The sequence below is a fragment of the Ovis aries genome, chromosome 25, assembly GCF_016772045.2.
Source record: "Ovis aries strain OAR_USU_Benz2616 breed Rambouillet chromosome 25, ARS-UI_Ramb_v3.0, whole genome shotgun sequence".
Classification (NCBI taxonomy): domain Eukaryota; kingdom Metazoa; phylum Chordata; class Mammalia; order Artiodactyla; family Bovidae; genus Ovis; species Ovis aries.
This window is the reverse complement of record NC_056078.1, coordinates 18,974,431-18,988,168: the sequence shown is the minus strand read 5'-3', so window position 1 is coordinate 18,988,168 and position 13,738 is coordinate 18,974,431. Positions and strand designations below refer to the sequence as shown.

Here is a 13,738-nt window from a genome sequence, read left to right as displayed (position 1 = left end):
ATTTTATGCATAGTAGTTTGTATCTGTTAATCCCACATTCCTAATTTATGTCCCCCCTTTCCCCTTTGGGAACCATAAATTTGTTTTCTATGTCTGTGAGTCTGCTTCTGTTTTGAATATAGACTCATTTGTATTATTTTTTGGATTCCACCTATGAGTGATACCATATAAGACTCAGCTTTCCCTGAAAGCTTTTTCCCTTTTCCTCTAGATCCATCCATATTGTTGCAAATGGCAATATTTCGAAGCATGTATATGATTTGTATAATTTGCTCTATGATTTGTAATCTTAAGTGTGTGCATATATTGTCTATTATTTAATCAAGACACACTGAGTAATAAATAATATCATTTCATGGAACTTAACATACACACCTGACACAGAAAAAAAAATACAAGTTATCACTATCACTGGTAAAATGAGTTTATTTATATTAAAGTTTTCAAAAAACACATTTGTAAAATTATCCTCATACTGGGCCTAAAGATAGCTTTTACAAAGAGATTAAAACCTGCAAAACTGCTTTCTCTTAACTATTAAAGTACATAGATTTAAAAGGTGTTATAAGAGAAAATGTTAATTCATGGTCAATGTTTAAAGGGTTAATATACATTAAATCTGTAGGAAACTACCAAAAGAATAATCTTAAAAACATTAAGAGATTAAAAGTTGTCCTTTCCTTTCAGAAAGCTTTATTCTTAAGTGATGTTTACTAAGAAACACACACTACATACCACAATAACCTTTTCAAAATTTACCAAATTGCTCTGTAAATGAATCAACTTACACAGAAGAAAACGTAGGAAATTGCTTTTCAATACATATTAACTTATTTTCCTGATAAAAGAAAATCAAAATAAAAATTTAGCCCATTCCAATTAAAAATACAAATTACTAGTATTTAAGATAGTGTTGTATTATTTTTAATAACACAAAAGTTCAAGCATTCCAGAGTACAAACTGTTATTCCAAAAAAAAAAAAAAAAAAGAAAAACTCTTATCTAACCAATGTTTACAGAAATTTGGAATATTTACATACCTTATAACACTGTAGAAATCTTTGGTGGTGACATATGGATTAAGTTCCCTGAAAACACTTTAATAATTTTATTCCATCAATCTGTATAGTCAAGTATTTAAAACTGGTAATGCTGGCAACATCATTTTCTATCCAAATCCACATACATATAGTGAAGTGTGTGGAGGGAATCTTACACAGGGATTATGTGGGTTTAAATAATTACTTAGCAATAAGGCTTATTTCTGGCTCATTTTTACACCAGAAAAAAAATGTAGTAAACTAAAGAACAGAACAATTCTTCCTTCTAAACAAACCCTGGAAATAGTTAATATTCATGAACAAGTTGAATGACAATAAACTGAGACACCAGGTACAGTTTCTGGATAAACTTTAATAGCTACCAAAATAGTGCCCTAAAGGCTTGTGCAGCATCTAATGCCCATACACCAGATGGTGGTGGTGGGAGCAAGGCACTGTGGTCTAGGGATAAACACACCTCTTTTATAAGCATTAGACTTACAAGCAGAGAAACAAAAAAATGACCTGTTCCACCTTAAAAGAAACAAAAACGTACAAGTTTATTATACAAAATTCAGATGAAAGCATGCTAAAACACACAGAAGAGAAAAGAAGCAAAATGTAAGAAATGAAAGGACAGAAAGGAAATGATAGAACAGTGAAATGACATTGACTGTATATAAGGTTATAACAAATATATCAGAGGAAGCCTCAAGATATGATTAAATAGAAAGATTTGCATTATCTCTTTGAAACTAGTGTTGCTCTTGGTTAAACGTCTTGACTCTAGAAGTATAGAGGGATAAATAATTCCTCCAATTTAGGACAGTATTTGTGAGTTTACCATAATTAAAGCATAGGCGTAATACTGAAAAGTGAAAGTGAAAGTGAAGTTGCTTCGTCGTGTCCGACTCTTTGCGACCTGGTGGACTATATCCCACCAGGCTCCTCAGTCCATGGGATTTTCCAGGCAAGAGTACCGGAGTGGGTTGCCATTCCCTTCTCCAGGGCATCTTCCCAACCCAGGGATCGAACCCGGGTCTCCTGCATTGCAGACAGACTGAAATTAGACTTAAATAAAATAAAGTGGTGCAAATCAGCCCCCAAAAGTAATGTTTTTGATACACATGACTTTGTTAGGCAATTCGCGATGACACTGCCCTTGTGTAGGAAAGGCAAGCATGGCACATGAAGCATTTGTATTGGGAAGTCAAGTGTTCCTAGGCAATCTATGTTAAACTCCCTTCCAGAGTTTATAACCAGAATTCATAGGAATTTTGAATTAGTCAAGGTTAAAATAGATGAAGATACTCATAGAATTAAACTTTGGGGGAAAATAAATTTAATGACGTTTTTACATGGTATTACTTATTGAGAATGTGAGATAATCTGGAAGACATTTTAAGGCTTGTATGAAGAGAAATGTATGAATTATAGTAAGGTACTCCTGAGTAAACATTTTGTTCTTTACCAACACTCAGAGTGGGTCCTGAATATACACTTCCAGCTGGCTTCATTTCTTGAAAGGCAGAAAGGTCAAAGATCTCACAAATCTCTCTCATTTTTTTTTTCTTTTGGGTAAACAGAATAATCAAGTAAATTATATGAAAGAGTATAATCATACAGAATTGTATAATGATACAATTTTGATTACTGGTTACTAAAATCATCATCAGAAATATACTGACTTGGGGTTCATAATGCATAGTTATCTATGCCTAAAAAGCTTCAAAGTTTGGTAACTCAAAATCTCTTGGATTAAAAACATGGTATTTTTCTAAAATCTGTTCTAATAACTTCTAATATGTAAGATTAACAACATTTGTATTTTTCATTGGCATGGATCTTCAAGAAATTATCTCAGCCAGAAGTGAAATGATTCAAATGGGTAGAGTCAATGCCAGATTTATAAATCAGCAGCCTGTGGCAGTGCCAAGCTTGTGAATAGACTGGCTGTTGGTTAATTTCATGAATTAGAAGTTATCTACCTGCTATACTGGTCTCTGATTCCATTTCACAAAAGTTACCATTTTTAAAAGCTGAAAATGAAACCACTGTTAACAAAAACATGCTAAGTTCAGCTACAATGTAGAACTAAATATGGGAAGCTGGTAAATTTTAAAGAACTCATCTGTAGATGAGCGCAAGATATGTAGAAATAGTTGAAAGTGAACACTGAGCTCTATTTTTTATTATTAAAATTAAATGAATATAACTAATGAAACACACAGGAAAAGAGATGATATAATTCAAGGCATAAATTTGACAAGTCAGAATATGACAAATGACAGTCAAAACAGTCAAGACAGTGTTAATAAAACTTAAATGTATAGTTGTAAAATAAGTAAACAATTCTCAAGTGTGCAAAACTAGTCAGGAATGAAAGTGCTATATAGATACCTGGTTTTCAAACAGTTGTCTTGAAAACTTTCAGTTGATGGTGGAAAAACTAGAAGTATTAATAAAGTAAAAATTTGAGGAGTATATAAAACATATTTTATCTTATATTATACCCTTGTTCTATCACTGCTGGATCAGAGGCCTATTAAATACTATCCTCATGTGATAGTTTCAACAGAAATGGAGGTAAACACAATACAAGATCACAAAGGCTGATGTCACTTGAACCATCTTTCAAGTATACTGTGAATCTGTGTTTCACCTTATATCCCAGGCACTTGATGTTTTGAAGAATCTGACAACAGATAACACAATTTTCTTTTATTTCTGATCTATCTATCTATCTACTTTTGCATAACTACCTTTAGTAGTCAAGATTTGGAAGTAGTTGTTAAAGAAAAACTACTTAAATTGACAAAAGTAAACCCTATCACCACCATAATTTAAAGAATGGTTTTAATGGATAAATCCTGAATATATGATGTTAGAAAAACAAGTTGATGTATTAGCATAATTTGACGTGGGATACTTGATGTGCACATGGCTAAAAATACACTTGTGGTCTCTTCTTTACTTTGTATTTTAGTGACCCATACCGCACCTGAAAAGAGAAATGTGTTATCATTATGAATCAGATTTTGAAACTAGATAGGACTTCATAATCATCATCATAGTAATAATTTTTAAACTTTTCTGACATAAAGAATCAACTGTCCTCTAAGTGTGCACTCAAAAGACAGCACTATCTATATATTCCAAAATGTAGTTGGTATTGTGTTACATATATGCACAGATTATTAACACTAGTGATAAATAAAAACATAAGCTGTTTATACTTTATTTGGTACATGTCCATGAACACTGCCCACAATGATCTGAGGCCTTCACTGAAATCCTCCACTGCTTTCTGGGAAAAAGACAATATATTATTATGAATAAACTTTTACTATTTAAACGCTACATAGATTCGGTTTTAAAACAAAACTATGTACTTGATACTGTTATCTGCTTTCTTTGTATATATGTGAAGGCTGGTACTGGGTACTCCCACTAATTGTCTGATTTTGCTACATGAGAATACTATTTTCCATTTATAATGGAAGACTAGGAATTTATTATCATTTTCTAAATTGCCAGAGATCTTAATCCATCTGACCGGAATAAATAATTTTAAATATAACCCGTGCTGTATCATTCCAATCTTTCATTAAGGGATCATTAATATCCTAAATGAGCATGCAGCAGGGAAATCTCTTAACACTAATCATTAGGAAAACAGCTCTGCACTTGACTCACCTCTTTTCGGCCTTTCACGGTTTTCACAGATTTCATGCTTTGTGATCTTCGTAGCCCTTTGTGTGTTAACATCTCGTCATCTGAATATGGCCCTTCTGCTTCTTCGTCTGTTTTCTCATCCCCGTCTCTCAGTGGAATTCCGTAACCTAGATGAGTTGTGAAAATCAGCATGTTTTGGTAAAAGGATACCAGTCAGCACCGTCTCTTCCCCCTGTCTGTCCACAGTTCTCTGCAGTCTGCGTTTGTCGGCTTACTCCTTTCCTTTTTTTCACCTGCAATGAAATCCCTGCCCTTTGCCGTTGATCTTCACCCCCTTGCACTAGTCTAGATGAGGCTCATTTCTTCCAGGAAGTTTCCCCTGGCAATTCCTATTCTTACTAGGCATTTCTCAGAATAATTAAAAATATTTTTGAATAGGTTAACAGTTATCTTGCTCAAAAATCAAAGAATAGAAATAGATACATAGTGAAAAGTCTCTTCCTGCCCTTTCTCCTTTTTGTGAATTCTAAACTACCTAAGCAATAACGTATTTTGGTCTGTCATTTGTACCTTTGACTTTAATTAGGAACTTAGGGTCCTTTTGTCAAGACCAGACATGATAGAGTGCACTTAAGGAGTCATATAAGACCCAAAGGGAATAGAACGTTGGGCAAGATAAACTCACTGGGGGCAGGTGATAGAGAAGTTAAACCAACACTGTTGCAGCTGCTAAGATAAAATCCAGCCAGTCAGGCTACAGTAATTAGAAACACCACAGGCTATGATGACTGATGTTAGTTCAAAGAAAACAGCCAGCACCAGGAAGGTCAGTAAGAGCTCATGTGGGTGTGTTAGCAGGATGCTATGTGTAGCGAAGAGGACTTAACATTGACCAGCAAGCAAATAACCAGGCAGCCAAGCTGGTTATTGTCAGGAATTCTGAGAGCACCCTGAGAATGGGATGCAGGGACAAGAATACTCCCTCCCATTCCTGAAGCAGTGGTTCTCAAAGCTTATTAGAATTTCAATAAACTTATGCTAATGCACAAACTTACCAGCACATATTAGAGTCACTTGGAGAACCCACTGATACACACATTGCTGGGCCTGGGGTTGGGATGAGAAATTACATTTCTAACAAGTTCCTGGGTGATGCTTACGGTGCTAGTTTGGGGCCTACACTTTGAGAACCACTGCTTGGATGGAGCAAGAGAGGGGCCTAAATCTAAGGCAACCGGGAATAGTAAGTAGATTACAAAGACTGGGGTGAGGAAATTCCTTAGTGGTCCAATGGTTAGGATTCTGGGCTTTCACTGCCAAGGGCCCAGGTTCCAGCCCTGGTCAGAGAACTAAGACCCCAGAACCACTGGATGAAGTAAAAAGACAAGAAAAAAAGACAGGAGTGAGTTTACAAGGCCCCATTATGTTTCAAATTCTACTTTACTAAAAGTAAGGAGCACAGCTACCTTCTTTGGATGGTCTCAGGCTCGGGGGGGGGGCAAAGATGGACTTCTTGTATCTGCTCTCACAGGACATGAATAACTTGAGCATCACTAAGCAAACTATGAAGAGTTGTGATTAAGCTTCTGGGTCTCATAATAAGATAAACATTTTAAATTACATATTAAGAGCAGCCCACCAGGCTCCTCTGTCCCTGGGATTCTCCAGGCAAGAATACGGGGGTGGGTTGCCATTTCCTTCTCCATAATTATATATTAAGGAAGTCCAATTTTATGCTGCCAGACTTCTAGTCTAGAAATCTGGAAGGATTTGAAAGCAGAATCAGTCATTACATAGGCCAAGATCCTTTGCTTTCCCGCAGCACTTGGAGGAAGGGTGTGCTAGGCACCAGTGATAGCACATGCAAAGGCCCTGGGTCATGGGGAAGCCTAACTCTGTGGGAGAGCTGTGAGGAGGCCAGTGTGGCCAGGAGAGGAAGTAGGGTCAGCAGTCCTGGGAAAAACTCCCTGGTGCAGAATTAAGTGGAAAAAATGTAAATGCAGAAATGAAGGAAAAACAAAAATGAAACCATAATATCTGTTGAAAGTGAGCTTTTAAGCGATTTTAAATTTCTTCACTTTTTCTTTCTTAAAAAAATTGTCAAATTTTTATTTAAAAAATTTTATTACTTCTATATAAACCAGAAAAAAATTGTTTTAGATTGCCATTTCTAGATTTTTCTCTATTGCTGTTGCTTATATAATATTCCCAATCCCAATATAATAAAACGAAGGTAAAACACAGAATAAGGAATCAAGGAAAGAATCAGAAAGGAAACGACTGTGATCAAAAAGTTCTCTAAGGTAAAAGATGAGGCAAACATGGCCCTTGCGATTTTAATTACCTCTCATTTTATATGATTAGGCATTGGAATTTCACTCAAAATGATAATTTTATATATATATATATATATATATATATATACACACACATCTTATTGTTGCCTAATTTCAACTAAAAGTATCTTAGTTTTCTAATTATTGTTTCAGGAAAAGTGATAGATTGCACAAGTTTTAAAAATAATTTTTACATTTAAACTTGTTTATTTTTGGCTGTGCTGGGTCTTCACTGCTTTCTCTGGCTGCAGCAGAGCGGGGGCTAATCTCTAGCTGCGGTGCACAGGGCACACGGGCTTCTCATTGCAGTGGCTTCTCTTGCTGTGGCACATGAGCTTGGTTGACCCATGGCTTGTGGAATCTTCCCACAGCAAGGATCAAACCCATGTCCCCTGCCCTGGCAGGCAGATTCTTAGCTAACAGACCATCAGGGAAGTCCCCACAAGTATTTTAAAATACTACTGCATGTGAGGCAGTATACTAAGTTATGGGGGATACAATGTTAAAAAGACATAACTGTCCTTTTCTATCCTGAGAAATACACAGTCTAGTAGAGGAGACAGAGTCGACTGTAATGACTGCTATAAATAGAAGACAAGGACAAGGTGCTCCAGGAGCACACAGCAGACAGAAGTGGGTTGTGAGAGAAGACTGCTTGTAGGAGGTGGTGGCCAAGCCGGATTCTGAAAGGCTCGTGATTCTAGACACCCAGCACAGGAAGCAGTGGGATGCCAAGGCTGGGGAGCTAATACACCACATGCTGCTGAGTTAGGACTTCATCAGCGAACAAAGGGGAGAGGGCATTGAAGCAGTTTAAGCAGGAGGGTGACATGATTATGTTTTGGTTGTTTGTAAGAGTCTTCTTGTACTTTAGAGAATGACTCATAAGTTGGTAAGACTGGAAGCAGGGAGGTTACTGCAGTGCAACAAGTCAGAAATGATGGAGTCCAAGGATTGAGCAGGAAGTAGCCAAGCTTGGGATTTGTTAGGAGGTGAACAAATTTGGAAAACTCAGCAGTGGCCACAGGACTGGAAAAGGTCAGTTTTCATTCCAATCCCAAAGAAAGGCAATGCCAAAGAATGCTCAAACTACTGCACAATTGCACTCATCTCACACGCTAGTAAACTAACGCTCAAAATTCTCCAAGCCAGGCTTCAGCAATACGTGAACCGTGAGCTCCCTGATGTTCAAGCTGGTTTTAGAAAAGGCAGAGGAACCAGAGATCAAATAGCCAACATCCGCTAGATCATGGAAAAAGCAAGAGAGTTCCAGAAAAACATCTATTTCTGCTTTATTGACTATGCCAAAGCCTTTGACTCTGTGTATCACAATAAACTGTGGGAAATCCTGAAACAGATGCGAATACCAGACCACCTGACCTGCCTCTTGAGAAATCTGTATGCAGGCCAGGAGGCAACAGTGAGAACTGGACATGGAACAACAGACTGGTTCCAAATAGGAAAAGGAGTACGTCATGGCTATATATTGTTACCCTGCTTATTTAACTTATATTCAGAGTGCATCATGAGAAACGCTGGGCTGGAAGAAACACAAGCTGGAATCAAGATTGCCAGGAGAAATATCAATCACCTCAGATATGCAGATGACACCACCTTTATGGCAGAAAGTGAAGAGGAACTAAAAAGCCTCTTGATGAAAGTAAAAGAGGAGAGCGAAAAAGTTGGCTTAAAGCTCAACATTCAGAAAACGAAGATCATGGCATCTGGTCCTATCACTCCATGGGAAATAGATGGGGAAACAGTGTCAGACTTAAGTTTTTGGGGCTCCAAAATCACTGCAGATGGTGACTGCAGCCATGAAATTAAAAGACACTTACTCTTTGGAAGAAAAGTTATGACCAACCTAGACAGTATATTCAAAAACAGAGACATTACTTTGCCGATTAAGGTCCGTCTAGTCAGGGCTATGGTTTTTCCAGTGGTCATGTATGGATGTGAGAGTTGGACTGTGAAGAAGGCTGAGCACCGAAGAACTGATGCTTTTGAACTGTGGTGTTGGAGAAGACTCTTGAGAGTCCCTTGGACTGCAAGGAGATCCAACCAGTCCATTCTGAAGGAGATCAACCCTAGGATTTCTTTGGAAGGAATGATGCTAAAGCTGAAACTCCAGTACTTTGGCCACCTCATGCAAAGAGTTGACTCATTGGAAAAGACTTTGATGCTGGGAGGTATTGGGGGCAGGAGGAGAAGGGGATGACAGAGGATGAGATGGCTGGATGGCATCACTGACTCGGACGTGACTCTGAGTGAACTCTGGGAGTTGGTGATGGACAGGGAGGCCTGGCGTGCTGCGATTCATGGTGTTGCAAAGAGTCGGACACGACTGAGCGACTGAACTGAACTGAACTGAAGGTGACCAGCTTAACTTAGCAAGTTATTAAGACTAAACTGCATCCCCCAAAAAAGGAGTCAAATCAAATATCTTCACTAAAAACACGCATTTTCTATTTCACTTAAAAGTCTGAAAATAAGCATTATGAAAATTCTGACGTGCATGGTGGAAATAGTATTAATCAGAGTTGTCGAAGAATTTTAAAGTCTTTGGGAAAGGAGAAGACCCGAGATTATGAGGAAAGTCCAAATCTAGATGCCCTATCTGAACAGGAACCCAGCGAGCTGGCTGCACAGGTCTGCCAAGCCCAGGCAAGGTGAAGCTGGTGGGGTACTGCTGGCAAACAAAGGTGATGCTAAGGTCAGCCGTCTTCCATCATCAATCTAGACTGGACAAGGTCCTCAGAATGGTGCTGGCCATGCACATTCCTGAGGGGCAGTGACTAAGAACCTAAGAATGAGAAGTCTGTGTTGCCAGGGGCCCTGAGGCCTGAGGCTGCAGCTGTTTGGCCAGCTTCAACCCAGTGCTCTGTTACCATTTTAGGAAACGAGCAAATGCTTATGCAGACTGACCAGGTTTTATTCATAGCTTGCACATCTTGGAATTGGTATATTTAAAGTCTCTCCTCCCTCCCACCCCTTTATAATAATAATAGCCAATACTGATCCAGCATTTAACAAAGACCAGGCATGTTTGAAGCAGTTTCCACGTATTAATGTAAGTGCAGAGGCATGGAAGGTCTGACTTGGGAGAAGGAAGCCTTAGCTGCTGTGCTGGAAGCAGCCCTGGATCTACGAGAAGAGAAATGAGTGAGCACCTTGCTACCTATTACTGTAAGAACTTGAGTGAGTCTTGCCTCTCTGGGCCTCAGTTTTCTTATCCGGTGAGGTGTTGAGGCAGGCAGGAGATGAATAGGTTACTATTAATACATGAATGCCAACCCTGAGCCAGTAGAGCTGTCTGGGGTGCTATGTTGAGTGCGATTCTGAGCCAGCATGGGAAGTGCTGCAATCCATTAGCAACGTCTGCCATGGGCACGAAGGGATGTCATCTACTGGCCTTCTTTGACTAAAGCATTTCTAAGGTCCCTTCCTGCTAGATTGTTTGAAGTCCTTGTTCCAGCCCAAGTGTCTCACTAAGTGTAGTCTCTTTATAAAGTAAAAAGAGAGAGGATTAGATGAAAAAACCTTGGATACTTCATTTCTGTCATTGAGTATGTGGTCTTTGACAAGTAACTTAGTCTCCTTAGGTCTCAGTTTATTCATCTACAAAATAAGGATAAAAATATTTAACCTGCATAGTCATCTTCAGGGTTAAATAAATATATAAAGCATTGAAAACAAGATAAGACAACTCCCTTTATGTGCTGGTATATTGAGAATGAATATGAAGCACTTTTAACTAACACGAGAGCGGCAGCTTCTTTGCAGAAAAAATATTTCCACTTATGAGAATGTGGTGTTCTTTCTAAGGAGGTGAGCATCATGTTCAAGGTGTCTATTTTCTTATAAAAAAGCATTTGGAGGCAGCTCTTTTCCCCATAGTGACAACATGTGAACTAGAATAACTTCATCAAAGCAAGACTTCTCTTGATCAGCCAGCCTCAAACTGCTCAGAGCAAGCCATTTAGCTTTTAAGAGGGAACTACTTTTTCAAACAGCTGAATTTGCTTGTGTTCTGAGATAAATGTATTGATTACATGAACTAGTAAATAGACTTATGTAAATATAATTGTAAATGTAATTCCCACACTGAAAAACTTACCAACTTGCTTTCTTTCTTGAGGAATTTTATAAGTAAATAAAATAGAAAAAAATTCAAGATATAAGAAAATGAATACCTTAATTAAAGAAGAGTTGTTTTATTTCTAATTTTAAGAATAATGGGTTAATTTTTTAAAAATCACTAGAATCCTACAACTCAGAGCTAAATGCTGTTAGCATTTTCATAATACCTTTTCAGACTATCTTCTACATACATAAATCTTAAAAATAAATTTACATACATTAATCCATTTCATCCATCTGTCTATTGTGCCTCCATGGTACAGGATCATAACAAACACACTGTTTCATTATTGTTGTTTTTCCCTCTCAGTCTGGATGTTTTCATGTCAGTAAGTATCAATATAAACTGACATTATTATTTTTCACTGCTAATAGCCTTTGCTTAACCATTCTCTTAGGAGTTTGGTTTGTTCCAATATTTTGTTACTATAAACATCAATAAAATGAACGTTCACATATCTTTGTACCTATGTCTTTGAACACTTGCCTGACTATTTCTTTATGACTATTCCTAGACGTTTCTTGCTGGTAGAGAATACATTTTGATAACTGTTACTAGACTGTCATCCAACAAGACTGTTATACATTAAACATTCATAAAAAGTGTATGAGAGTGTTTGTTTCCCAACTTTCTTGTTATTTTAATTCACAGTTTAAAATTTAACAGAACTAATTAGCACCTTGTTATCTTAAAATATTTTAGTCACAGCATTTTAAATTTAATAGAGGGATCCCATAAAAATGGTATCATAGATTTTCAAATTTATAATCCTGTTTTCATTTAAATAATTGGAATATAGTTCTTAACCAATTTTAAGGTATAATTATGAATCAGCTACTGACAAAGGACTTAGATTACCGGTCCAAGTCAGCAAAATATATATAGCAGATCCCATATTCAAAGTCAGTATACCTAACTTTTTAAAATGCCTATTAAGAAAATGCCTTATATTAGGAGCCACTTATAAAGTTATTCTAGGGAGAACTTAGGAGAAATTTCATTAGTTTTTCTTTATAAGAAGGAACTATTCTTTTCAAGTTGGTTTTAATTATAAAGAATGATTTTCGTGTACTTCAAAAGAAAACTTCTACTTGGAAAAAAATAAAAAGATCCAGTATCCCTGTAGTTTATGGACCTAATAAGACACTAATAAGAAATGTCCTGAAGATCTTAGTTCTCACTTGAGCCTTGAACTATAATTTTCTTACATGTGAAAAGAAAAAAGACTACAAGAACCATGTCTTTTTGTTTGTGTGCATGTTTCTAAGATCACAGTTTATTAAAGTTTTAGAACATATCAACCATGACATGCTTATAATTTATATTAGAACAAGTGGGTTTTTGGTCTATAATTCATAATTTCAAGACATTTTTCCATTGGAGTTATCTTATTTTCAAACTGCTCTTCTCTTACTGCTTAAAACTTTTCATCTTATGGTTCAATATCCTTATTTGTTCACAGCACTTACAGTAAAGAGGGTTTAAACTCTTCAGATGTCGCTACACAGTTTGAATAACAAGAGTGGAGAGCACAGGTCAGGACTAGTGCTGGTGGTGGTAGATGACCACATTCACTGCGTCTAGAAATTCATGGCAGCACGTGGGGCTATTGCTACTTTCTTAGTGGGATTCTCTCCAGAGTCAACAAAAGGCAAGCACTAGCCTTATTTAGAGAACAAAAACAGAAGCTTAAAGATAAAGTTTAGTCCAGTTCAGTCGCTCAGTCATGTCTTACTCTTTGTGACCCCATGGACTGCAGCACGCCAGGCTTCCACGTCCATCACCAACTCCCGGAGCTTAATCAAACTCATGTCCATCAAGTCAGTGATGCCAAACTAAAGATAAATTTAGTTTACCCAAATTCAGACAGCTGGTACCCATCTTGACTCAAGATCCCAATTACGACAGAATACGTGAAAACGAAACCAGCACACCTGCTGCTTCACCGGAGCCTGGTTTACTTTTCTTTTTTGTTTCTGGGAGAGGTTGGTACGGTCTTTGTCCCACAGGCTCATCACCTTGAATGGCTGTTAGGTCATGCATACTGAAACTTCGCAAACGTTCAGTTATTGCTCCTTGGCTCTGTTTAACAGAGAAGCGATAGATCCAAGAAAAAAGGTGCATTTTAAAATACTTAATATTTTTGCATTTTAACTTTCCCCCAACATTTTATCATGAAGCTGATTCATTTCGTAATGAAACTTTCAGAGAAGTTGAAAGACTTCTACAGTGGATATCCATATATCATTTATATTTTGCTGGATCTGGTTTATCACTAATTTACCATCTATCCAACCATCAATCAATTTTTAATGCATTTCAAAGCAAGTTGCAGACATCAGTACATTTCACTCCCAAACATTTCTGCTTTAAATTTAACTTGAAAATGTAAAATAAATAAATAAAGTATCATGAGCTTATCCTGACTATAAACATCATCCATAATACTGCTCTCTCCTAGAACTAGCACTTTGAGGCTTATACTTATGATTCATAAGAACTTTTTTAAAGTAAAAGAGATGCTGTTTCAAAGCTAAGTCAAGTTA

General features: G+C 37.1%; 1 protein-coding gene across 5 annotated transcripts in view; it reads right to left on the bottom strand.

Annotated features, from left to right (window-relative positions):
- Positions 1 to 408: 408 nt before the first annotated feature.
- Positions 409 to 13,738, bottom strand: part of REEP3 (receptor accessory protein 3) — a 100,201-nt gene continuing 86,871 nt past the window's right edge. For all 5 annotated transcript variants that reach the window (XM_060406500.1, XM_060406503.1, XM_060406502.1 and 2 more), the window contains 3 exons: positions 13,127 to 13,274; positions 4,737 to 4,882; positions 409 to 4,041 (listed from right to left, as the gene is read on the bottom strand). In XM_060406500.1, coding sequence (XP_060262483.1) covers positions 3,985 to 4,041; positions 4,737 to 4,882; positions 13,127 to 13,274 — 351 coding nt within the window. In that variant the 3' untranslated portion in view covers positions 409 to 3,984. The remainder of the gene's footprint in view (positions 4,042 to 4,736; positions 4,883 to 13,126; positions 13,275 to 13,738) is intronic.